The sequence below is a fragment of the Phoca vitulina genome, unplaced genomic scaffold, assembly GCF_004348235.1.
Source record: "Phoca vitulina isolate PV1807 unplaced genomic scaffold, GSC_HSeal_1.0 scaffold3, whole genome shotgun sequence".
In the NCBI taxonomy this organism is placed as follows: Eukaryota; Metazoa; Chordata; class Mammalia; order Carnivora; family Phocidae; genus Phoca; species Phoca vitulina.
The window spans coordinates 88474586-88499784 of record NW_022589706.1 but is presented as its reverse complement, the minus strand read 5'-3'; the positions used below and the strand labels follow the sequence as shown (position 1 = coordinate 88499784).

Below are 25199 nucleotides of genomic sequence, written 5' to 3'. Positions count from 1 at the left end.
CTGGAAAAAAAAAAAAAAAATAGAGGGCTGACTAGCACTTGTAGCAAGAGAGATGAAGGTTAACTGTGATAAAGGTATTCTGATGGTAAGCCAGAGTGGGGAGAATCTCCTCCCCGGGGTATGTTTCAAGGCAATAGGTTTATTGTTGTTTTTTTGTTTTTTGTTTCTTTTTTTTATTAGAGATCTTCAGAGTATATTTATTTTTCCTTTTTATTTCTAGTTTTAAACATTATTTTTATTATCACTGTGAAACATTTCAAACATACTAAATCTTTTTGAGAATAATATGACAAATGCTCTGGGCATTTTTCTACATAAGAAGAAAGTTGAAGGGCATCTGCCTTTGGCTCAGGTCATGATATCAGGGTCCTGGGATCAAGCCCCACATTGGGCTTCCTGCTCAGCAGGGAGTCGGCTTCTCCTTCTCCCTCTGCCCCTCCCCCACTTGTGCGCATTCAGTCTCTCCCTCTCTTTCTCTCTCTCTCTCAGATAAATAAAATCTTTTTTAACATAGTTGAATGAAAATTTTATTACAGAAAATTAAGACAGCTATAATCATCCTGTTATATATATGGTAGATGAAAGAGTATAATAATTATTAGAGCAAGGGGTCCATTTTAATTTCTAATTTTCCTACTCTCATTTAAAGCTATGCATAAATTTCAACACTTCAGAATATAAAATATAAATTCCACATCCTTATCTGCCAGCACTAATTGCTTATTAATGCTACCATTTTAACAATAAATCCTAAGCTATTCAAAATAGTTCAATATCTGTATTCAGGACAGAATCAATAGTCCATCACTATTAGAATTTAGAGAGAAACCAATAAAAGGGCAAAGTCACAGACAGAAGTCCGTGAATTAAGCTTTTAGGAAAAAAATTATCTAATACATGCCAGTTAGTGCCTAAGTTCTAAGTCTAATGATGCCTGTGTGAAAATGCATGGCTCTAACCTTGAGAATTTGGTCATACCAATTAATGGAGTTTTTATTCAATAATTCTCTTTTTCTTTCGTTGAAACGGTTATGTAGCATAGAATTATAAGCATATATTTTTTAAGATTTTATTTATTTATTTGACAGAGGGAGTGAGCAAAAGCAGGGGGAGCAGCAGAGGAGAGGGAAAAGCAGGCTCCCTGCTGAGCAGGGAGCCCGAAAGGATGCAGGCTCCATCCCAGGACCGTGAGATCATGACCTGAGCCAAAGGCAGACACCCAACCCACTGAGCCCTGAATTATAAGCATCTTTTAAAAATAATGCTAATCAACTGAAAGTATTAGTAAACCTAGTGGCTTTGAAGAATGTAGGTTCACAACTCTCTGTAGATTTCCTGGTGTAATCTGAAACCTGTCCCCCTCCACAGAGAACAGGGAGAGACCTAAAAAATAGGCCACTCCAGGTTGGTAGGTGGCATTTTTTGTGGGGGGGGGGTGGCATTTTTAATACTAGCAAAAGGAACTTACATAAAAGGTTTGTCTTGGGGGCGCCTGGGTGGCTTAGCTGTTAGCATCTGCCTTCGGCTCGGGTCATGATCCCAGTGTCCTGGGATCGAGCCCCACGTCATCTGCTTCCTGCTTCCCCCCACCCCCAGCTTGTGTTCCCTCTCTCGCTGTGTCTCTGTCAAATAAATAAATAAAATCTTTAAAAAAAAAAAAAAGGCTTGTCTTGGGTGGCAGCAAGATGAATGGATCCCTGCACACTCCCTCCAAATCTTAAAAACGTATTAAGAGTCCCTAACTGGGCTCAGTCACCTATGCTGTGCAGGTGCTTTCAACATCACACCACCATCTCAAGGCTCTGTCCTTGGAGCAGCCTCTGGGAGCAGGAAAGACAGTGAAACCTACATTCCCAGGACCAGGGAGAGGGTGAGGAGCCTCCTAATGCCCATGGCTAGCTCAAAGGTCAATTGACAGGCATGTCTTTTTGATCACATTCCCCAACAATTATATAATGGTTACATATTCCCTGCTAAGCCATCTTTACTTTCAGTTTATTTTCACCTGGCTTGCAGCTAAGACACTAATGAGTTCTACAGGAGTTTGACATGAAAGACTTTCACCTATGTGGTAATTTCAGTGCAAAGATACTCAGTTATCTGAAAGATAATTCCTAACCTTGGCTAAGAGGAAGTAATTCTGTTCAAGAATGCAAGAATGTTACCACTTTTTTGGGGAGCTAATTCCTAGAGAAGCCACATGGTGAACATAAATGTCAAGCTCTTCATAATTTTTGTCTTCAAAGTTAGAACTATAAAGAAAATGTTGGACTTAAATATGGCAGTCCTCAGGCACCTGGGTGACTCAGTCAGTTAAACATCTGACTTCAGGTCATGATCTCAGGGTCCTGGGATCAAGCCCCATGTCGGGCTCCATGCTCAGCAAGGAGATCACTTCTCCCTCTCCCTCAGCCCCTCCTCCCCCCCCACGCCCCACTCATTTTCTCTCTCTTATTCTCTCACTCTCTCGCTCTCTCTTTCAAATAAATCAGTAAAATCTTTAAAAAATAGTAAATAAATAAATATGGCAGTCCTATTTCTAGGGAAATAACAATAATGATGGACTAATGCATACAAAGGAAAATGGAGAGATCATATTTTCAAAATATTTGAAAGGATTTTTAATTTTTTCTAAGGAATCTATGTTACTTTGAGAATTCTAATATCAAAGGATATTAGGGATATTTTCTTTAACACATCCTGTCTCTAGGGTAAAGTTGGTAACATGAAATGTGGTTTAACATTTAAGTATTCTCTGGTCCATACCTTCAAGTGCATTTTCTGTTTAGAATAGAGGACGTTAAAACTTGCACGTTTAGAAAAAATTGATTTAATAATACTCTGTGGTAGTAAAGAGAATAGCAAAAAAAAAATTGAAAATTTTATTTTGACAGTATTGTTACATTTTGCTTTATGGAATATATGTGACCTTAAAATAGTCTCTGTAAATTAAATAATTATAAATACACCTCTGGAGTTAAATTTTACTTTGTAAATAATTTTACAGAAAAGGAACAAACTAATTATATAAATCATTGTTCATTTAGACAGATGTTTGGTAATCTTTTATTTATGTCTTAAATCTTTCTTTTTTTTAAGATTTTATTTATTTGACACAGAGAGAGAGATAGCGAGAGAGGGAACACAAGCAGGGGGAGTGGGAGAGGGAGAAGCAGGCTTCCTGTGGAGCAGGGAGCCCGATGCGGGGCTAGATCCCAGGACCCTGGGATCATGACCTGAGCCGAAAGCAGACACTTAACGACTGAGCCACCCAGGCGCCCCTTAAATCTTTTTTTTAATGGAGTAGAAAGTATCAGTCTTCAAAAGGAATAATTCCAGAAGGAAAGACAACATGGAAAAAAAGAGTCAGGGAGAAGACCTGTTGGGAAGTAAATTTGCCTTTTGATGGAAACTACCAAAAATTCACATACACACTATAGATAGAACTGTAACTGAATAAAATAAAAGTTCATCCACCTGATGTGCAGCAAGCCAATAAAAACTGACACTCAGCTTTTGCAGTAAAGAAAGACAGGCTAGGGGCACCTGGGTGGCTCAGTCGTTAAGTGTCTGCCTTCGGCTCAGGTCATGATCCCAGGGTCCTGGGATCGAGCCCCACATCGGGCTCCATGCTCAGAGGGTAGCCTGCTTCTCCCTCCCCCACTCCCTCTGCTTTTGTTCCCTCTCTTGCTGTGTGTCTCTCTGTCAAATAAATACATAAAATCTTAAAAAGAAAAGAAAAGAAAAGAAAGACAGGGTATTTATTAGTATGGTGCCACCCAGGAGAATGGGAGCTAATATTCTAAAGTTCCAAACTCCCTGATGGCTTGCAAATGAAGGGTTTTAAGGGGAAAATTTGGGGTGGGGGTCTCCTGAAAAGGGGGACACCACTGATTAGGGGTCCATGAGGTCATGCTACCAGGTGTTCTGGTGCTACTTCGTCTGATCTCCTGGAGGTCTTTTCCATCTCAAGAGACTTAGAATCTGAAAAATATCTTTATTCTTTATGCTAGAGATTCATTTGGTGCATCTGGTGACTATATCTTTAGGGTAGTGCTGATTAATACCTAAAAGCAAGTAGAGTTGCATTCCTACAGGTTCCTTGGTCAGTCCAGCCCTGCCTGGGGCACTATGACCTCTGGTGTTCATTCTTTCATCTGAACTGGCAAGATGGACGCCGGCTTCAAGTTTAAAAGGAAAATTTCCAGAAAGAAGTCACTTAACATGTAATTTGCAGCCATGTTTCTAATGAGACCAGGAAGACTTTATTCAGTGTAGCAAAAGCTTTGATGTTGTAAATGTTAACATATTGTGGATGAGCAAGGCAATTGCAAGGACGAACAGCAGGCACTGATGATGAGGAAAGACCATTCAAAGCCAGGAATTTTTAAGTTACTTGACAAGTTATTCTTTTTTTTTTTTTTTTTTTTTTTGTTAAATGGAGCATTTTCTCTGTCTTCTAAGACAATTATAGAATTCATTTAGCTCATTCCATCTGCTTTCTTCTGGTCTCAATGTGGTCTCCTGAGTAGATGTCCCTAATAGGAAGAATGTTCCTTGATGAGATGAACATTTTCATTCATTTAGCATTTAATTTCTTTTTTTATTTTAGATTAAAAATTAGTCCCATATGTAATTAGTCTGAGTAGAGTAAGCTAATTTTTTAACACCCTTTCATCTAAGTTTCATTTATAATATATATAAATTATATGTAAATTTATATATCAGGAATGAAAGCTTCCCCTTATTATTATCTCCCTGGAAATAATCATGTCTAACTATTTGGAGTGTATCTTTACAATTTTTTCTTTCTCTTTTTCTTTCTGTGAATATACACTCACTCTCATTCATTTAATCATTCAACAAAATTTTATTGATGTCCTATATGATGAGCCAGGTGATGCAGAAGAACAGTAGTGAACAGTCCCTGTCCTCGTGGAATGTACACATTTTTTGTTATAAAAATGTAATAATACCATAGATATTCTGCCATAGCCAGATGCTCTTTTACTCAACAATATATCATAAGCATTTCACCACATCAGCACTTGTCTCTATACATTTTGTCAACATAAAAAAAAAGCCAATTATTTTACCAGCAAAATGGGTTTATTCAGGAATGGTAAAGAATTACAATTCAGGACCTGCAAGCTACAGCAAAACCATAGGCAAGTCCAACAGACAAAGGAGAGGAAGATTATTTTATAGACAAGAAGGAGGAAGTTGGGAGGGGTTGTTCTGAACTAAAATCCATTGAAGAAAAAAAAGTAAGAGTTCAGGGTGATGACAGTTTCTCATTGGCTGAGAAACTGGAGTAGTTGATTTCTTGTAGAAGATGCAGTGTATATCTTTTCCTGGTAGGGCCTATAATTGATCATTCTTTCCTGTCGAAGATTCTTTTGTTGGGGTCTATAATTGACAATTCTTCCTGTAATTGATGTTGAGTGGTATGGTTCCTTCTAGCATCCCAACTCCACTTTTGTGGAAAATTAATATTTTCACAGTTTTCATATTCCATTCAGGTCTCAACTCACTAAAATCTGGATTTCTACTAAAATATGGTTTACCAGGTTGTCAGGGAGAAAGAATTCCCTCTGCCCTTCAAGGTCCTTCTAGCTGGACTAAGAATCAAATTGACGTAAGACAGATTAACAGGAGAAAATCAAATTTAGTTTCATATGTATGGGAAATCCACACAGACATGAACTTCCAGAGACAGTCAGGCAACATGAGGTTTATTTGACTTTCTGGGCTAAGGAGAGGGGTAAGGGTTTGGGGATACAGAGGAAAGGAAGTCTATTAGCAGGAAGGTGAGGGGAGATGTTTGGAAAACAAAGTTTACCCTATTATATGGTCAAGTTTCTTAGGTAAAAAGGAACTTACGTTAATATCTCTCTTCCTGGTACATCCAGGAAGTTGTGGGGTAGGTAAAGAGCTTTTTCTGAATTTGCTGTGTTTAACTCAAAATAAATTTCATGCCAAAGTAGCCCGTCTTGAGGCAGCCTGCCCTTGGCTCCTACAAGGTCATACAGGCTTATTGCCAAGTTCAGTTGATGTCTTTTAATTCTCACCTTTCTTGGCTTCTCTACCGTATGTGATGCCGTCAACTCTAAAACTGCCCTTTACTACTCTAGTTCACACAGTAGCTATTTCATCTCAAACTCTTTCACTGGTGCTCTTGCTTTTCTTCTGAGTGATAGCATTTCCTGGGCTCCATCTTTGGCCCTCAGTCTCCATCTTATCTTTAGATGGTCTCATGAGCTCCCATGAATTCACCCACCACCTATATGCTAATGAGTCTCAAATCTTAGAGCTATTTCATCGTATACATCTCTACCTGGATAGCTTACAGGTGCTTCCAACCAAACAGAGCAGGATTCATCATCTTCCTATTCATTCCTGTTCTTCTTCCTACATTTCTTAACTTAATGCAAGAAAACTCCTTTCACCCCACCACCCAGCCCAGACACTTGGGACTCATTTTTAACATCCCCTGTCCCATGTTCCCCACAGCCTATAGCCCACTCAGATGTGCCTCGTTAGAGTCCTCCCCTCATCCTTACTGTCACACATCTCTGTTTCAGCTGTCAGTGTTTATCTCTTACACTAGGGCAGAACATCCCTGCCTTTGTCTTGTTCCACTACAATCCAATCTACCCTTCACACTACAATCAGAGTGTTTTTTCTAATGCAAACTTTTATTATGTATTACTCTTTTCAAAAGTATGTCGGTGGTTTCTTGTGAGTGTCACATTAAGTACAAAAACCTTTGTATAGCTGTATGCTGTAATACAACTCTATGTAACTTGGCACCTACTTGTCTCTGTAGTCTCATCTTCCATCAAGATATGTCTGAATCTCTGTTCTCATATTCTGAACTGTTGATCCACAGAGGGCCAAATTTTCTCCCTTTGTGCATTTGAACATTCTACTCCTCTTATTGAAATACTCTCTTTGCCTTCCCTTCAACTCTTCACCTGGCCGGCACCTCCTCCCTCAACAATCACCTCAGATTCATGTTCCCTTGTGACTACGTGCTTTTTTCCATATTGTTCTGGGTGTTTCACATATCTGCCTTTTCCCCATATTCACCTAGATACCCCTATGAATGCACTTAGATCAAACATGGCCTCTTTTGAGAGCATTTCCTGACCTTCTGTGAGTACTCAGAGAATGCTGTGGTTGTCTTTCTTGCAGTGTTTACTCCTGTCATGATAATCCTCTAGTTGTTGTCTGTCTCTAACACTAGACTTGTTACCTAACCATCTATCATAGCCTCTAATTGAGGAAATGAGGGGAAGCCCTGGTGTGTTGCCACAGCCACTGCTCCATCCCGAGGAATCCTGACAAATCAAAAGCATAGCTCCTGGCTGGGTTTGCCAACAGTGTTGTCCGACAAATTCAGATAAACTTGTCACAAGAGAAGCCAATAATTCAAGAGGGGGTTTTAGAAAAGAGAAAGAGAGAAATTTATTTTGGGTGCAGGCAGCTGGGGAGGTGGCAGGCTCAAGCCTTAACAACTGACCTCTTCACTGGCAACCTGAAATTTTATAAGGAGAGGATGGAGGTTGGAGGTGTGTGCAAGAGAGCAGGCAGAGTACATGATCATGGATAGGGGTCAGTGTGTGTTCAGCCCATGAACGTGGGTGGGGAAGGGGATGTGTGGTCTTCTAGGCAGTCCATTGCTATCTGGGTTTTTCTGGCCTGGTGGTTAGAATGTTCCAGTCATTGCAAGACACCTTCATTAATGCCTCAAGAAAGTGTGATAAGAAATAAGCACAATGGGTTTTACTTAGAGCATGAATTAAGTGATCTTATCTATTTTTTTATTTTAACTGTTGGGGTCTATAGTTGAGTAAGAGGGCTCACCAACTGAGTGCTTTTTGAGCAGGAATCATCTTCTACAAATTTATGACCCCCAAAGTTAGCAGTGTCTGGCTCATTGTAGGTGAATGAGTTTTAAATAAATGATTCATTCTAAACCATGACGAGTTTTTCATCTCATGAATGAATATCCAATTCATGAGATAAAAATCTAGACATTGAGTTGTTATGGTACCTCTCTCCCACTTACACCCTTTGTCAGAAGATATAATTAACTGAAAGATGAAAGAAATTAAGGCCTATAAATAGAATGACAGTCTTTGAGATAAAGGAGTCTTTTGGAAGGAAGTGATGAAGGAACACCTTTTAGAATATGGAAAATTAGTTATATTTTTCTAATTTATAAATATCTGAGTGACATTTGATTCATAACCTAGTGTCTTATACCTGGTTCCTTCCCTTCAAAATACCAATTTCTCCTGCATATTGGCTGATTTTGTATTCTGTAACAATCCTAGACATTGGAGTCTGCATGGAACTGTGAGGATTCATGTTTTATCTTTATAAGTATCTTGTATTTATAAGAGTACATTAACTATGTAATTGGATTAAAACAATAATATTATATTAGACATTCCTAGACAAAAGAGAATTCAAAACTACTGCCACTGCCAGAACCCAGTGATATAAATTAATATTTAAAAAGATTACAGAAGTCTTTACACGTTCTAATGCCAAGCTGAAAGGCCCACTTAGCTTTTGTCTTTTAAGTTGGCAGGAAAGTGAGAATGATGGCTATTGATGTTAACAGATGTGGCATCAACTCTAGGTTCACTATTGTTCATATGGAATTTTCTTCACCTGGTACCCAGATGGTAACAAAAAAGTAGAATAAATTTCAAAATTAGTTTATTTTTTAATCATTATTACTGCATTCAGAAAATATTATGTGAGGGGCGCCTGGGTGGCTCAGTCGGTTGAGTGTCTGCCTTCGGCTTGGGTCATGATCCCGGGGTCCTGGGATCGAGCCCCGTATCGGGCTCCCTGCTTGGCGGGAGGCCTGCTTCTCCCTCTCCCACTCCCCCTGCTTGTGTTCCCTCTCTCGCTGTCTCTCTCTCTGTCAAATAAATAAATAAAATCTTAAAAAAAAAAAAATATTATGTGAAAAACCTATTTTTTAAGCTAACTTTATATTATTCAAATAAAGAACTTAAGTATATATGGATGCATTATGGAAATTTCTTTATCAAACACCTGTACATAATATTATAAACTTGTTTTTGTAAACTGCTCTGAGGTTGCACAGCATTCTTTAAGGAAACGTTGACCTGTCATCCTTGATCCATGAATTCTCAGGTTTAGAAGGCACCTTAGAGATAACCTAGTACTCCTTTCCCAATTCAAATACATCTTCTAAAGAATCCCTGGCAGATGACTATGTAGTCTTTTTTTTTTTTCTTCTTTTAGTTGTGGGGTTTTGTAGTTGTTGTTGTTTGCATTGTTGTTGTTGTTTTGCAATCTACCATTTTGTAATGTTATCCATTAGTCATAATTGTATACTTTGGAACGAAACAGAGATCAGCTGGTCCATCCACTGTTCACCAAAATATGAAAGCCACAAATTCAGAAGTCCTTGATTTTTTTTCCTTTTCCTTTCCCACTACCCTCCCTTCACTGATTTTGTCCTATCAGTTCTAAATTTAAATTATACATCTGATTTACCCACTTACTTCCATTTTTACTGCCACTAGGTGGTAGTCCAAGCCACCATCATCTTTGACCCACGCTACTGTAATAGCCTTCTCATTAATCCCTGTGTTTCAATTCTCATCTCTTTACAAGCAACTTTCTGTACCAGTGGTCTCCACATTGGAATATATACACTCCAGGGCAATGCAGGATCATTCATTAGGATACAAGAACAAATACCAGAAATTCTATTTCTATTTATTTTTATCCCATTCTTCTTAATTTCTATTTCATGTATGCTTATAATGTTGATAAATTGGTACAGTACTGCATTTGTGTCATTTATAAATAAATAAATGTACATGTATTTGGGGGATCATGCTTAAATATTGAATACTCTATTCCAGATATGTTCTGATTAGCACAGAGTAGGATTATTACTTCTTAGAATCCGCACACTGCCCTTATATAATGTAAGATCTTATTAGCATTTTAACTCTTTGCTTTTTTCCAAATTCATAATCTGATATATCCAACTTCCCAGATCCATAACGAACATGTAAATCATTGCTTCTTAACATGCAGTGCCTTCCATTTGTCCCAATTAGATTTTCTTACACTTTCTAAAAAAATTTTGAAACAATCTCATACTTACGGAAAAAGTCAAGTACCATACAAATACAGCACAAATAATATTTTTTTCTGGACCGTTTGGGAGTTCACTGCCAACCTGATGCCCCATCATCTCTAATACTTTATATTTCTGACAAAATCTCTTTCTACGCTGGTCACAAGACTATCAAAATCAGGAAATTAACATTGTTATTCCCATTTAATCCTTAGACCCTATTAAAAATTTGCCAGTTCTCAAAGTATGTCCTTTATCATAACTATTCCAATTCAGAATCACATGCTGCAATTATTTGTCAGGTTTCCTTATTCTCTTTCAAATTGGAAAAATTAACTCATTCCTTCTTTGACTTACATTATCTGGACACTTTTGAATATTTTAGACCGGTTATTTTGTAGAATATCCCTCAATTTGGGTTTGCCCATTGTTTTCTCGGGATGAGATTGAGGTGATGCATCTTAGGCTGACACACACGGAAACAGTGCTGTGCTCCTCTCATTACATCCTATCTGGAGGCACATGATGTTGGTTTGTCCCAGTTATTGGTGATGTTAACTTTGATCGCTAGATTAATATGGTGTTTATCAGGTGCTTTCACTGTACAGTTACTCTTTTAAAGATTTTGTTTATTTATTTGTCAAAGAGAGAGCACACAAGCAGGGGGAGCAGGCAGAGAGAGAGGCGGGCTCTCCACTGAGCAAGGAGCCCAATGTGGGAGTTGACCCCAGGACCCTGGGACCATGACCTGAGCTGCTGAAGGCAGACGCTTAACCGACTGAGCCACCCAGGCATCGCTGTACAGTTACTCTTTTATTACATGTTTTGTGGGGAGGTACTCTGCGACTATGTCATTATCCCATTCCATAGCAAACTTTTATTATTTACCAATTTATTTATATTAGTATGGACTCAGGGTTTCTATTTTATTCAGTGGGTATAATTTTTTACTATTTTTTACCATCATTTATTTTGGTACTCTCATTGTCCCATATTTGGCCAGTGAGATCCCCCTCATTCAGGCTTCTGCCTCTTTTTGACATTCCCTTCACTCTTTGAGCGCTTCCTTGATTTTTGATCTATATCTCACTTTCTTTGTTTCGACATTTCAGGTCATTTATATTACTTTGAGTCTTGATTATGCCACTTATAATATCAGCTATTCCTCCTAGATGATAAGCATTTCTTCTGTTTCTTTGTTCAAGTCATGGATAATAATGGATGATAATGGATATGGATATATAATGGATTATAATAATAAGTGGATAATAATGACCAGTGTGTTGAAGCCGAGGAAAGAGCCCTGCTGTACTGTTCCAGAGACTACTTCCCAGATCAGGAGTCTTCAACCAATTAATCAATATACTATTTTGTAGTGTATTTTGAAGACTTATTGATCATCAAGCTAGTTGCTGCTGCCAAGTCAGAGTCACTATCAAGCCAAAGATTCTTCCCTGGATTCCAACCATCTCCTTCCTGAAAGAAAATAATTTCTTAGCATTCAGTGCTGTTCTCCATGACTGAAAGCACTGTCTCCATCCCCACCTGATCCCAGGGTTCAGAGAACTCATACTTTATTTTTTTATTTTTATTTTTTTAAAGATTTTATTTATTTATTTGACAGAGAGAGATATAGCGAGAGAGGGAACACAAGCAGGGGGAGTGGGAGAGAGAGAAGCAGGGGGAGTGGGAGAGAGAGAAGCAGGCTTCCTGCAGAGCAGGAAGCCCGACGCAGGGCTCGATCCCAGGACCTGGGATCACGACCTGAGCTGAAGGCAGACACTTAATGCCTGAGCCACCCAGGCGCCCCGAGAACTCATACTTTAAAGTCACTCCCATTGCAAGAAGGATCTTGACTTAGAGTTCACTTAAGGATATCAAAGCTTTGGGTACCAGGAGGTGGTAGACAAAACAAACAACAACTTAGTCCCTGGCACACATTTTACACTCAGTATACTGCTTAACTGAGCAAATGAATAAATACTGAAGATTAATGCAAATAAATTAATCCAAACTTGAAATGGGTCTAGCTGTCCAATAATCTGTGAGTGTTCATGGAAAACCCTCTAATGCCAAAAATCTGGATTCCAGATTTTTTTTCAAGACTTACAGCTGTGAAACTTGACAAACCACTGAATTACTCTGAGTTTCAGTGTTTTTTGTTTTTGTTGTTATTAGACGAAAATAATAAATGGAACACTCCTGCCTCATCCACAGACTTGTATAAGCCAGAGAAATCATATAAATGAAAATTATCTGTATGCCTTAATTGGTATTAATGTGTAATATCATTCTTATGATGAATATACAATGTTACCATACAGTTATTTTTTCATTATTTTATAAAAAATGAGCAGATTAAAAAGAAAATGAGCAGATTTTTGAAATGCCCATCATTTTCCTAAACTGTTTACCTAATACTGACATTTTTTAAAAAAGAAAATGAAGCTTAAAAATTTTTTTAAATTAACTAAATAAAATAACACAGAGAAGAAAAGAAAATGAAGCTAACTTAGCTTTTTGAAATACTCACGAATTATCTACTTAAAAATTGTTCTCAGATTTTTCTGGGATCAATATAAACCTCACTATTTGATTTACAAAAATCCTTCCTTTCTTTAATTAGAAAGTTAGAACAGATTTGCTTCTCAAAACTGATGGCATTTTTCCCCTGCTCTTTGATTTTTCAAAAAGTACTGATTTTATTTTTTTTTAAGATTTTATTTATTTATTTGTCAGAGAGAGAGGGAGGGGGAACACAAGCAGGGGGAGTGGGAGAGGGAGAAGCAGGCTTCCCGCTGAGCAAGGAGCCTGATGTGGGGCTCAATCCCAGGACCCCCGGATCACAACCCGAGCCAAAGGCAGATGCTCAACCGACTGAGCCAACCAGGCATCCAAGAAGTACTGATTTTAACTCTTAAAAAGAATAGAGAGAGCATCAGATTTAACTCCTGTCATTCAGGAATCATTTCCCAGCTTGGTGGGCAGGCTGGAGGAGTTGGGGGTCATCTCTATATCTCTATTCTATCTATAAAATTAACATAAAAGCATCCTACTTCTTACTGTTGTAGTGAGGACTAAATGTAATAATGCATGTGAAAGAAGGCCTATAAATAATAAAACTTTGTACAAATATGTAAGTAACATATGACTCAGAACTTGGAAGTAATAATAGCAAAACCTGTCATCTTTGATGTAGTCTCCTTATCAAATTCTATGCTCTCTTTCAATGCTACAACGACCCAATATGTATTATTATCCCTGTTTTACAGATGAGGAAACTGAGGATCAGAGGGGTTAAGTACTGCCCAAAGTCACACAGCTAATAAGCAGTGGAGCAAATTCAATCTCAGGTCTGTCTGACCCCCAAACTCTACCCTTAACCCATGCCACAAATTCTACCCCAAACTTCACCAATTTGGCCCCAAAGTCTTGAATCCATTTAATAAGAGTCTGTCCTGAAAAGATCGCTTGTATTCATGAGCTGCTGCCCAACCTTTATGTTGTTGGTTCTAAATTTTCCTATATGAAAACTGTTTTAGGTTGTGGGGAAAACAGAAACTATACAGTTAATAGTTCTGATGATGTCTCTTACTTATCTGCTAACACTGTATCCTCTCCTGAAAGAAGCAGACCTCTTCTTTCCTACTCTTTTTGTGAGCATTTTCTGTATTTCATGCTTTTCAAAAGGCTCAATTACTTTTGCTTTTAGGACTAGCTGAGAAAATGCCCAATTTGATTAGAAAGACTTGAATTGGTTAGCCATTCAATGAGTTGAATAGATACTCTGGCCAAGTACATTTTCTGCATAGAATAATTTAGTTAATAATTCATTAAAATTCTTACCCATGCAGATTTTCCATTTTTAAATTTACTCAATGCTTACATTGATAGGTGTTACCAATTTGTCATGTACTCATACAAAATCGATGGTTTCACAAGTAAATGTTTTGGATCCTGAACTGGATCATCAGAAATTATCAAGGATAGTAACAATACTTTATGAATTGGGTGCTAAATAATGCTTATGAAATGCTTATTTCTTTGAGAGTTTATTACATTTTAAATTACCATAATTGTGATAATTGTGAAACTTTGACAGCCTAATGATCAGCAGAGTAGACAGGGCCCATGTTGAATGCTGCTTTGCATTAGTGACCAAATTTCCCTATGGATCCTACAAAACCATCAATGTTACTGCAACTGATGCTTCAAAAGAATTCACAGTTACACTATACTATCATTTGAAAATTTAAATAAATTGCAGTATTCACCCAAGGTATGTATGACATGTTGGCCTTTCAGGTTAAATCAATTTTAAAAATTTTTTATTTTGATCTCAATATTACTCTTTGTAACTTGATTCCAAGAATATTTTCATATCTACCTTCTGCAACCTTCATTTTCTCAGAATTTCTGTATTTTCTATTTTAAAAGTCCTTTTGAACTTATGTAATAACTATGGAATCAATTGCTTTTAAATGTCATGAACTAATAAACACATCTTGACCCAAATGAAAATTCATACACTTATGTGATGATAACCATTCTCTGAGGAAAAGTCCTTGTCAGTATATCCTTGGGAAAAGAACAATGTTGGAAACTAACATTCACTTAATTTTAATGTATAATGTTTGCCTTGTTTTCTTAGACTATAAGTGAATGTAATTTTTTTTTAAATGGAGACACTGGAAAAAATATGAAAGGACTTGTTTCCTGCTGTTTTTGGGAAAATGTAATCCTTCCTTGGCATTAGCTAAAACCGTTACTCTAAAATGGTTTTCCCAAAATAATGTATTGGGAGCCAGAAAAATTCCCTTTCTCTTTACAGAGATCTAACAGGTTGGGAACTAATTATAACGTATTTTTTGACAATCAAACAGCAGACTTTTATATAACTTTTGCTTGTATTTTTAGTGCTTCAGAATTAGCTTGAAATAGATCTCAGGAAATGATTCGGAAGCTAATGTGAGGTCCCTAGACTAAAAACTAATAATAATACTACTCTAACATTTGTATCCTTTTCCTCATCACATTAGTTTTCTATGTCATATAATTAATTAAGAGATTAAAGTTTATTCAGATTAATTCCATTAAAAGAACTTTAAAAACACTTGAGATACGGGTGCCTGGGTGGCTCAGTCGGTTAAGCGTCCAACTCTTGATTTCGGCTCAGGTCGTGATCAGGGTCAGGAGATGGAGCCCTGTGTAGGGCTCTGAGCTCCATGCTCAAGATTCTCTCTCCTTCTGCCCCTCCCCCATCCCACTCGCACTCTCTCTCAAAAAAACAAAACAAAAGTACTTTGAGGTAAGGGGTGAAATCTTAGTTTCAAAAGGACTAATTTAGAGTCAAATGTATTTCAAATGTTAAATATGAAGCTAATTAGGATAAGACTTCTGAGTCAACAGTAGAAATGCTGAATTGGTCCTATTTCATTTGGGGTAAAGTTTCTCTTCATAGAACCGTTGTTTAATTTAAGAATCATTGTAATATCTCTTTTATCCTGCACTGACAACATTTTTACTCTTGTCAAGGTATCAGATACACACCGGACTTCAACATTCTATCATAAGACCTACCCAACCCAACTGCTTACCTCTGGACAATGCAACCCTACCTCAGAAGCTGAAGGAGGTTGGCTATTCAACACATATGGTTGGAAAATGGCACTTGGGTTTTTATAGAAAAGAATGTATGCCCACCAAGAGAGGATTTGATACCTTTTTTGGTTCCCTCTTGGGAAGTGGTGATTACTATACGCACTACAAATGTGACAGTCCTGGGATGTGTGGCTATGACTTGTATGAAAATGACAACGCTGCCTGGGACTATGACAATGGCATCTACTCCACACAGATGTACACTCAAAGGGTTCAGCAAATCTTAGCTTCTCATGACCCCAGAAAGCCTATATTTTTATATATTGCCTACCAAGCTGTTCACTCACCACTGCAAGCCCCCGGCAGGTATTTTGAACACTACAGATCCATTATCAACATAAATAGGCGGAGGTATGCTGCCATGCTTTCCTGCTTAGATGAAGCAATCAACAATGTGACCCTGGCCCTGAAGACATATGGTTTCTATAACAACAGCATTATCATATACTCTTCAGATAATGGCGGCCAGCCCACAGCAGGAGGAAGTAACTGGCCTCTCAGAGGTAGCAAAGGAACATACTGGGAAGGGGGCATTCGGGCTGTCGGCTTTGTGCATAGTCCACTTCTGAAAAACAAGGGAACCGTGTGTAAGGAGCTTGTGCACATCACCGACTGGTACCCCACTCTGATTTCACTGGCTGAAGGACAGATTGATGAGGACATTCAGCTGGATGGCTACGATGTCTGGGAAACCATAAGTGAGGGCCTTCGTTCGCCCCGGGTGGATATTTTGCACAACATTGACCCCATTTATACCAAGGCAAAAAATGGCTCCTGGGCAGCAGGCTACGGGATTTGGAACACCGCCATCCAGTCAGCCATCAGGGTGCAGCACTGGAAACTGCTTACAGGAAACCCTGGCTACAGTGACTGGGTTCCCCCTCAGTCTTTCAGCAACCTGGGGCCCAACCGGTGGCACAACGAACGAATCACCTTGTCGACCAGCAAAAGCGTATGGCTCTTCAACATCACAGCCGACCCATATGAGAGAGTGGACCTGTCTCACAGGTATCCTGGAATCGTGAAGCAGCTGCTACGGAGGCTCTCGCAATTCAACAAAACCGCAGTGCCTGTCAGGTACCCCCCCAAAGACCCCAGGAGTAACCCTCGGCTCAATGGGGGAGTCTGGGGACCATGGTATAAAGAGGAATACAAGAAAAAGAAGCCAAGCAAAAATAAGGCTGAGAAAAAGCAGAAGAAAAGTAAGACCAAGAAGAAACAGCAGAAAGCAGGTTCATTTTCAAATTGCCGTTCCGGTGTTTGCCATCACCGTGGATAAGTACACGTTTTTTCCTGGCTGGTTAAACTTAAGTCAGTCTTAGTCTTTTAGCTGTTTTCTAGGTAAACCAGCAAATCTGGCTCGATAATACCACCGCCATAAGCACCAGACTTACTTTCATGTGTTGGCCACAGGGAAAACAGGGCTATTCAGTGCCAAAGGTGCTAGCTACCCTTGCGAGCCACACTTGGAGGAGAATGGAGATGCTTGTTTCTTTTGCTCCTTTGTGAAAGTGCTCGTTAAGGATTTCAGCTGCTGTGTTTCGGTCAACGGACCAAACACTTGCTTTAAACTGCAATCCATGAATATGTTAATTTGATGCAAGTTACAGGGTAGCATGATGAAAACTACCTTTGATCAAGTACAAAGGTTGCCTCACCTCAAAAGGCCTTGAAAAATATTTTTTCTTAGTGAATTATTGTATCTCCATCTTATGATACTTGGTTTTTTAAATTAATTCCATTTCACGTATCATTTCCTTTCCTGTGAAAATAAGCTGTTTCCTCCTGTGTAAACAGCTTGCACCTCATTTTATCACGCATGAGGGAATGGCAAATAAGAATGTTTGAGCACACTGCCAAAACGTGAATGTAACTATTTTCTAAACACTTTAACAGAATGACATTTCAACGTAAAGTACATAATTTATTTTACAGAAAAATATTTTGTTTTCATAAAAAGTTATACAAATGACTTTAATTTTTATTTTCTATATACTGTTAGAAGTTTATTTCATATCTTCAAGATTACCAAGCACTGTAATACTATAAATTACTGTAATACTGTGTGAATTCATAGAATATAAAAAGAAAATTAGTCAGAAAAAATGATAATCATCATTGTTCAACCATTATTTTGAATGTAAAAAGATGAATATATTCCTTACAAATTACTTGGAAATTCAGTGTTGTACGGGGTTGAGAGACAACTTTATTGTTTCTGTAATAAACACTTTATTTATGTGTCTTTATTATTAAAATGACTTATTTTATAGCACTAGCAAATTTAGTGTGGTTTTCCTGATCTAGTTTCTAGATAAAATTATATTATTCATCTTAACAACAAAAATCTTTACAAATAGGGAATTGAAGTCATGATTTTCTAACAACCATATTATTTATATATAAAAATATAAAAATATATAAAATATATATGTATTTTAAATATATAAATATGTAAAATATATTTATATATTATTTATAATATGGATTTTGCAAATAAGAGGTGTTTCCACTTGGCTATTTCATAGAGAAAAATGTTATTTTGTTAATCTATAACATTTATAATGATCCTACTCTTACACAAAGTAGATACCGTGGGGATGTGATTTTAAGTTCTCTATTAATGCCCATAACTTTTTCAATGGAAATAAATTAGCCCACAGGCTTCTATCTGGAAATGGCTTCACAGATGTTCGCTATTTGTAAGAATACCTGCCACCTGCACATGGTGCTAGGTAGACTGTGATTTAAGAGAAGTCTGTCTTGCAGAGCGCCTGGGTGGCTCAGTTGGTTAGGTCATGCTCCTGGGCTCCCTGCTCAACAGGGAGTCTGCTTCTGCCCCTCCCCCTGCTCATGTGCTGTGCTTACTCTCTCTCTCTCAAATAAATAAAATCTTTTTTTTTTTAAAGTCTGTCTTGCCCTTAAAAAACTAAAGTCTAACATAATAGTTATCTATAAATAATGAACAAAAATATTTTCAAAATGCTGTCAGCAAACCTCTAGGTCTTTCAAGACATCCAGGAAGGAAAATCCTCTACAGTTGACTTTCATGCCCTAATCATTAAAACTGTGTTAATACTGGACATTTAGTCTCAGGCGTCATTCTCCTAAACTATGATTCTCAGGCTGCATTTCTAGAGCTGTCCGTGGCTCTTTCAAGTGTAAACTGCAGCTCTTTAAAACCTCTGATCCTTTTACCAGGAGACCAAAAGAAAGTCCTGGACTGAAAAATAAGTTTCCCACTAGTTTTGTCAGAAAACAGCTTGTGGATATGGCCATGCATCTTGGATGAGAAAGGATATAAAACAGTTAATGTGAACAAAAAAGCAACAAACCCTTATGGTCCCTTTCCAGTGAAAACATCCACCCCAGGTCTGTCAAGTCTACTAAAGGAGTTGTTTCATCTATATTTACATACTCTTACTTCACTTTTCAAAAAATTGAGTGAATGTTACAGTTTTCTTGACCAGGCCCTTTTTGAAAATCTGAAGGACAGAGAAAACACTGGCCCACTGACAGCTGAATAAGTATACAGTAAATACACTTTAACATTTGCTATTCCACGGTCCATGAATTTGGCATCAGGATTAGCTTCTTAAGCATTTTATTCATAGGATTCTTGAGCACCCAAATTGTGAATTTGTCAGTAGCCATCAGAATAGGTGTTGGCAGAAAGATATACATTCATTCAACAAATATTTATTAAATTCTACTATTTGTCAGGTAAAATTCTAGGGGCTTGGGATGTATCAATGAACAAAATGAATAAAAATTCTTACCTTTGTGCAGGTTACACTCTTGCCAAGTTAGGCAGACAATAAATAATGAACATAACTAATAAGCAAATTATATACATAGTCTCCTGCCTTAGCCACAACTTTGCTTTCCGCGGTTTCAGTTACTCTAAGTCCACTGTAGTCCGGAAGTAGGTGATCCTCCTTCTTCTGTATCATCAGGTCCCTTGTAGCCATCCCAATGCCTATGTCATTCACCTCGCTTCATTTCAGCACTCTGGGACTTTTTTCATCTCACATCATCACAAGAAGGCTGAGTTCAGTACAATAAGATATTTGAGAGAGAGAGAGAGAGTACATTCATGCAACTTTTATTCCAGCATGTTGTTATAATTGTTATTTTTTTATTAGTTATTGCTGTTAATCTCTTACTGTGCTTAATTTATAAATTAAGCTTTATCATAGGTATGTAGGTATAGGAAAAAATATAGTATATATATAGGGTTAGACATTATCTGCAGTTTCAGGCATCTGCTGGAGGTCTTGGGACTGCTGTATATAAGTACTATATAAAGTAATATGAAAAGGAAAAAGTACATCAGGAAAAGGGGAGGATTCATTCAACGCCAAGTTTATCCACCCATTTATTCAACATTTGTGAAGTGCCACATGTAATGGTATCTGCTAGGGTCTGGTGACAAGGATCATCAGACAGAGTTCCTGCCTTCAGGTCGTGTACATTCTCCTGGGAAACATACACCAATCAAATAGACATCCTCATCTCCCCCACACTTCTTCCCTAATTGATCTCTCTCCGTAGCACTTCTCACCCTTTAATATAGTTCATATTTTACTTACATATTTTCTTTATTCTCTGACTCTTCCCTCTAGAGTATAAGCTTCTTAAAAGTGGTTTATGTCTGGGGCGCCTGGGTGGCTCGGTCGGTTGAGTGCCTGCCTTCAGCTCGGGTCATGATCTCAGGGTCCTGGGATCGAGCCCCGCGTCGGGAGCCTGCTTTTCTCTCTCTCCCTCCGCCTCCCCACCAGCTTGTGCTCTCTCACTCACTCTCTCAAATAAATAAATAAAATCTTAAAAAAAAAAGTGGTTTATGTCTGTTTACATCTGTCTCATCAGTATATAAAGCAATACCTGGCTCATAGTCAGCATTCAATATATATTTTTTGAATGAATAAATAAAACAATCACGTATGTCCATATGTTCAGCTATATTTGCTTGAGTTTCCGTTTTCCATTTTTTTTTGTTTGCTTTCCATTTCTTATATAGGGATTTCACTGTTGAGAATAGAACTAATCATCCCTAATACTTTCCTCATAATAATAGCAATAATGTGAAATGCAGACATTTCTAGCACTATAAAAAAGTAACTCTAATAATGTATAGTTATAAAAACAAAGTGTTATAGCAAAAGCCAAGCGAAAGTCACACAAAATTGAGAGCCAATTTTATCTATATAATCTTTATTACCTAACAGGGCAGAACATTATTATTCTAACACTACTTTGAATATCACAGAATACATTAGCTAAAATGAGAGTTTCCAGAAAGGAGAGGTGGGGGCTTAAATTGTGAATATTTTTTTTTGTAGCAAGTGGTGAAAGGAAAAAAAACATAAATAGCAAATAAACCTCTATGTCTTCATAGAATTATGAAGACACATGGACTATAGCTCCTATCCTTGGGTGTTCTATTATAAACTTCTCCAATTTGGCAGAGCAGGAATTCTTCTTTGAAGATAGGTTTTTCTTAAGCTGGGTTGTAGCATCTCCATGAAGTCTGTTGATGTATAGGCTAGCTATGACATTATTAAACCCAGGATAACAAAATGTCCTTGTGAGTTGGGCAAACACGTTACCTAACCTTCCATTTCATATCTATGACTTGAAGTTTCCTTTCTCTCAAATTTTTCTACAATCTTATATTCTTGGTCAATTGGTTTATGCAATTTTGTGTAAAATTAATCCCAACAACTGCAAAGGAGCAAGAAAATAACATAAGCTCATGAGAAATGTCTACATAGTCACTCTTTGCAGAAATTCTCTAGCTGAAAATTTTAAGTGAGGAACATCTTATGAATCAAAGAAAAGTGAAATTTGTGTTTCAGAATAAAAATCCAAAAACAATTTTCAAGAGGACATAGTAATCTCTCTGGAAACAATAAAGAATTAATGTTCCTTCAACCTTGAGAGCTGTGAATGACTGGTGGATACTTTCAACTGAACTTCTAAATCCTAAACAACTATGAGAAAAAAAATTTTTATAACTAAAGTTAACAGACACAAAACCTTGATTTGAGGTAGCATCTGAAACTGTATTTTCTCACCTCACCATCACTAGAACTTCCAGAGGCTCTTTTTCAGCAAAAAAATTATAGCATAATTCATCAGTCATGGAGATGCATTCTAATACATGTCCCACTAACGTTTCTCTATTTGTAGCTTTTTGTGATTGGACTATCAATCCCCTCCCTACCTGGGAGGTAGGGAATTACAAGCATGTAGCATCCACATTACTTTTTACTATGCAGTCACACTTAATTCAGCAACAAAATGTAGGGGTTCAGGGTCTATCACCCCAAAATATGCTGTCTTGGCATATTGGTTACTTTGAGTGAGTTAAAGGCAAGTTAAAAATGGCAGATGCAAGAAGGGACCTCTGACCTTCCTTTGTCTTCTGGAAGGCAGGAGATAAAACTCCCATGAAAAGTGCCCTCCCTGTTGCTGGAGTGGGGAGTGGGGTGGGAGGGATGGGGTGGCTGGGTGATAGACACTGGGGAGGGTATGTGCTATAGTGAACGCTATGAATTGTGCAAGACTGTTGAATCACAGATCTGTACCTCTGAAACAAATAATGCAATATATGTTAAGAAAAAAAAAAGATAGTAGGAAGGGATAAATGAAGGGGGGGAATCAGAGGGGGAGACGAACCATGAGAGACGATGGACTCTGAAAAACAAACTGAGGGTTCTAGAGGGGAGGGGGGTGGGAGGATGGGTTAGCCTGGTGATGGGTATTAAAGAGGGCACATTCTGCATGGAGCACTGGGTGTTATGCACAAACAATGAATCATGGAACACTACATCAAAAACTAATGATGTATGATGATTAACATAACAATAAAAAAATTTTTTAAAAAGTGCCCTCCCAGTACCAGGAGGAAGGAAGACATTCTCGTCACCAGAGAAGGGGACTGAAGGCTGAGAGAAATCTGTACAAACTTGTTAAACTGATCCTCATCTCTCTAGTCACGTTTCCACAATTAACTGCCCTAGCCCAAACCCCTTTGTTTTGTCACGTTCTTACAATTTACCACCCTTTGTCCAACCTAGTACGTAGCATTCAACTCTAGCTACTTCTTTGGGTCTTCATTTTCCAGTGAAGGTGCCCACATACATGTAAAAATAAAGTATACAGTCTTTTTATTATACTTGTCTTTCTTTTCTTCAGGTTTTGCTCAAAGCCCTAAGAGTTAACTTAGCCTTTCAAAGATTACAGTAACTGCTGCCAAGATAAGCTATTACTTTCCAGCGGGGAGAAGTGGCTGCAGTGACCATCAGACTAGGTAAGTGGATAAGTGGAAAGGTTTTTCCCTTCTTTCTTTGGCTCCATGCCTGTGTACTTCCCTAGCATCCGGGCTATGGTTGCGCTGTTTCTTTCTGTCCTCTATGGCTCCACATTTTTCATTTTTAGTACCTTCATTATCCATCCCTGAGTCCCACACCACTTCCTGCCACAGAACTAGGCACAGAGACACCTGTGTCCAGCAAATGATTGACATCTTAATTCCTCCCCTCCTAAAGTTCCCCAGCATAAAGAGATGAGTGTGTAGAGCTACCCTCATCCCCCCTGGTAACGGGAAGTCCTGAGCCCCACACTTAAACCTTTAGCAGTAGAGATCACGGTAGAAGGGGAGTGGGGGAGGGGAGAAGCAAAGTGTTTCCATAGGAACAAGTGAGATCTATCTCCCTTCAGGTTTGAGCAGCTTAGCAGCTGCAGTGCCCAAAGCCTTACTACAGTTTTGGTAACTAATTAATGCTTTTTCCTCCTGTCTACAGGAGAAAGCAATAAACAAAGTAATTTCTACTGTTTGGGGCCTACCCAAAGCCCACCTTTAGGAATTCCTGCTCTTTCTCATCTAGCCTGGAGGAGAAAGCAACTGAGACGTCTTGTCTACCTACCCACAGCCCAATTTGGGGAATTCCTGGACCTTTTCTTCCCTTGCCTGGAAGAAAGAACAAAAACCAAAAGCACCATTTGGGCTGCTTGTTCCAATCCTACCTCCCGCTCCTCAGCCAACAAAGGTCTCCCCATCCTTTCAAAATGGTAGCCACTAATTCTGTTGACATCTCTCAAATCCTGTTAGTCAGCCTATGAGGTTCTCCTGTGACTCTTCCGGCAAACCAGGTTTCAAACAGGATCCCATCCTTGTCAGCAAAATTGATACATTTTTACTATTTATATTTCTTCATAGTTATCCTGAAAGAAAGCCTGACCTTGCTGGGGTAGAGATCAGAGTCATTGTTATTATTTACTCATGATGACATCACCAGTTTCCCAGAGGTGACCTCATAACAGCCACATGGTTAGGACTCCGTGTCCAGGAGTCGTACCACAGGAGCAGAACCCTGAGATTAGGAATTGGGGTTTTATATAGAAACAGGATACCTCTCCCCTCCTCCCCTTCTGAGAAAAAAGGAGAAACCTCTGCTCTGCAGGCTTTCACAATCCTTTGGAATGTAAATGAATTAAGTCTGCACCACAGAATGCAAAGCATTTGGCTCTGGAAGAGGTAAGTTTTATTACCCTTCGGATGAGAGCAGATGGTTCAAGGTCTATCCAATACCCTTTAACTTCCAAGGCTTGTCCTTTAACCCAAGTGCCAATAATGTTTTCTCAGAAAGGCCTAACTGTGTAGAACCATGAAGATAGCCACTTCTTGACACAGATCAGTGGTTGCCTGTGGCTGAATGTTGGAGCGAGATTGAGAGGGAATAGGTAGGAGGGAATCTTCTGGGGTGAGGGAAGTATTTTAAAACTGAATTGTGAGGTCTCGAGATCAAAACGGCAAGCAGGCCTGCTATTGCAGCATCCAGCCAGTGGCTGGAGGGTATTCGGAAATGGTACCATGATGCCACAGGGTTCAATAAACTGGAGTTAGTGTGAGATGATACAGTATATGAGAATGATGATGTGAAAGAGGCCATAAGGCTTCCTGAGAACCTGTATACCCACAGGGTGTTTCACACTGAGAGAGCACTGGATCTGACCACGAGGCAGCAGATCATGCCTAATGAGCAGTGGACAAAATATGAGGAGGATAAATTCTACTTGAACCCTACTTGAAAGAAGTTATTTGGGAAACAGAAGAGAGAGAAGAATGGGCAAAGAAATAATCATGCAGTTGAAATCTGTGGTTGCAGCTGCCCTCAAATATTTTTAAGAAGTTGGGTAAATCTGAAGTGTACAATTGAGAACTATTTGGGCTGTAAATGTACTACTTTAAATAAATGTCTATTGTAATTTTTAAAAATTAAATTTAAAAAATGTTAATAAAAAACTGAATTGCAGGGATGATTTCACAACTGCACAATGTACTAAAAATCACTGAACTGTACACTTGAGATAGGAAACTGAAGGGACCCCA

The 25199-nt window shown here is 38.3% G+C and overlaps 1 protein-coding gene and 1 pseudogene across 3 annotated transcripts in view; both read left to right on the top strand.

Annotated features, from left to right (window-relative positions):
• ARSJ (arylsulfatase family member J) overlaps positions 1-17219 on the top strand; it is a 76911-nt gene extending 59692 nt beyond the window's left edge. Inside the window, exons 1-3 of one of the 3 annotated variants that reach the window (XM_032398975.1) lie at positions 13414-13461; positions 15675-17034; positions 17144-17169. In XM_032398975.1, coding sequence (XP_032254866.1) covers positions 13414-13461; positions 15675-17034; positions 17144-17169 — 1434 coding nt within the window. Of the gene's footprint in view, positions 1-13413; positions 13462-15674 lie in introns of those variants that run through there. The other 2 variants (XM_032398965.1, XM_032398957.1) reach the window with 2 other exon arrangements.
• A 1260-nt stretch (positions 17220-18479) lies between these two features.
• LOC116630296 lies at positions 18480-24948 on the top strand (annotated as a pseudogene).
• Positions 24949-25199: the final 251 nt, after the last annotated feature.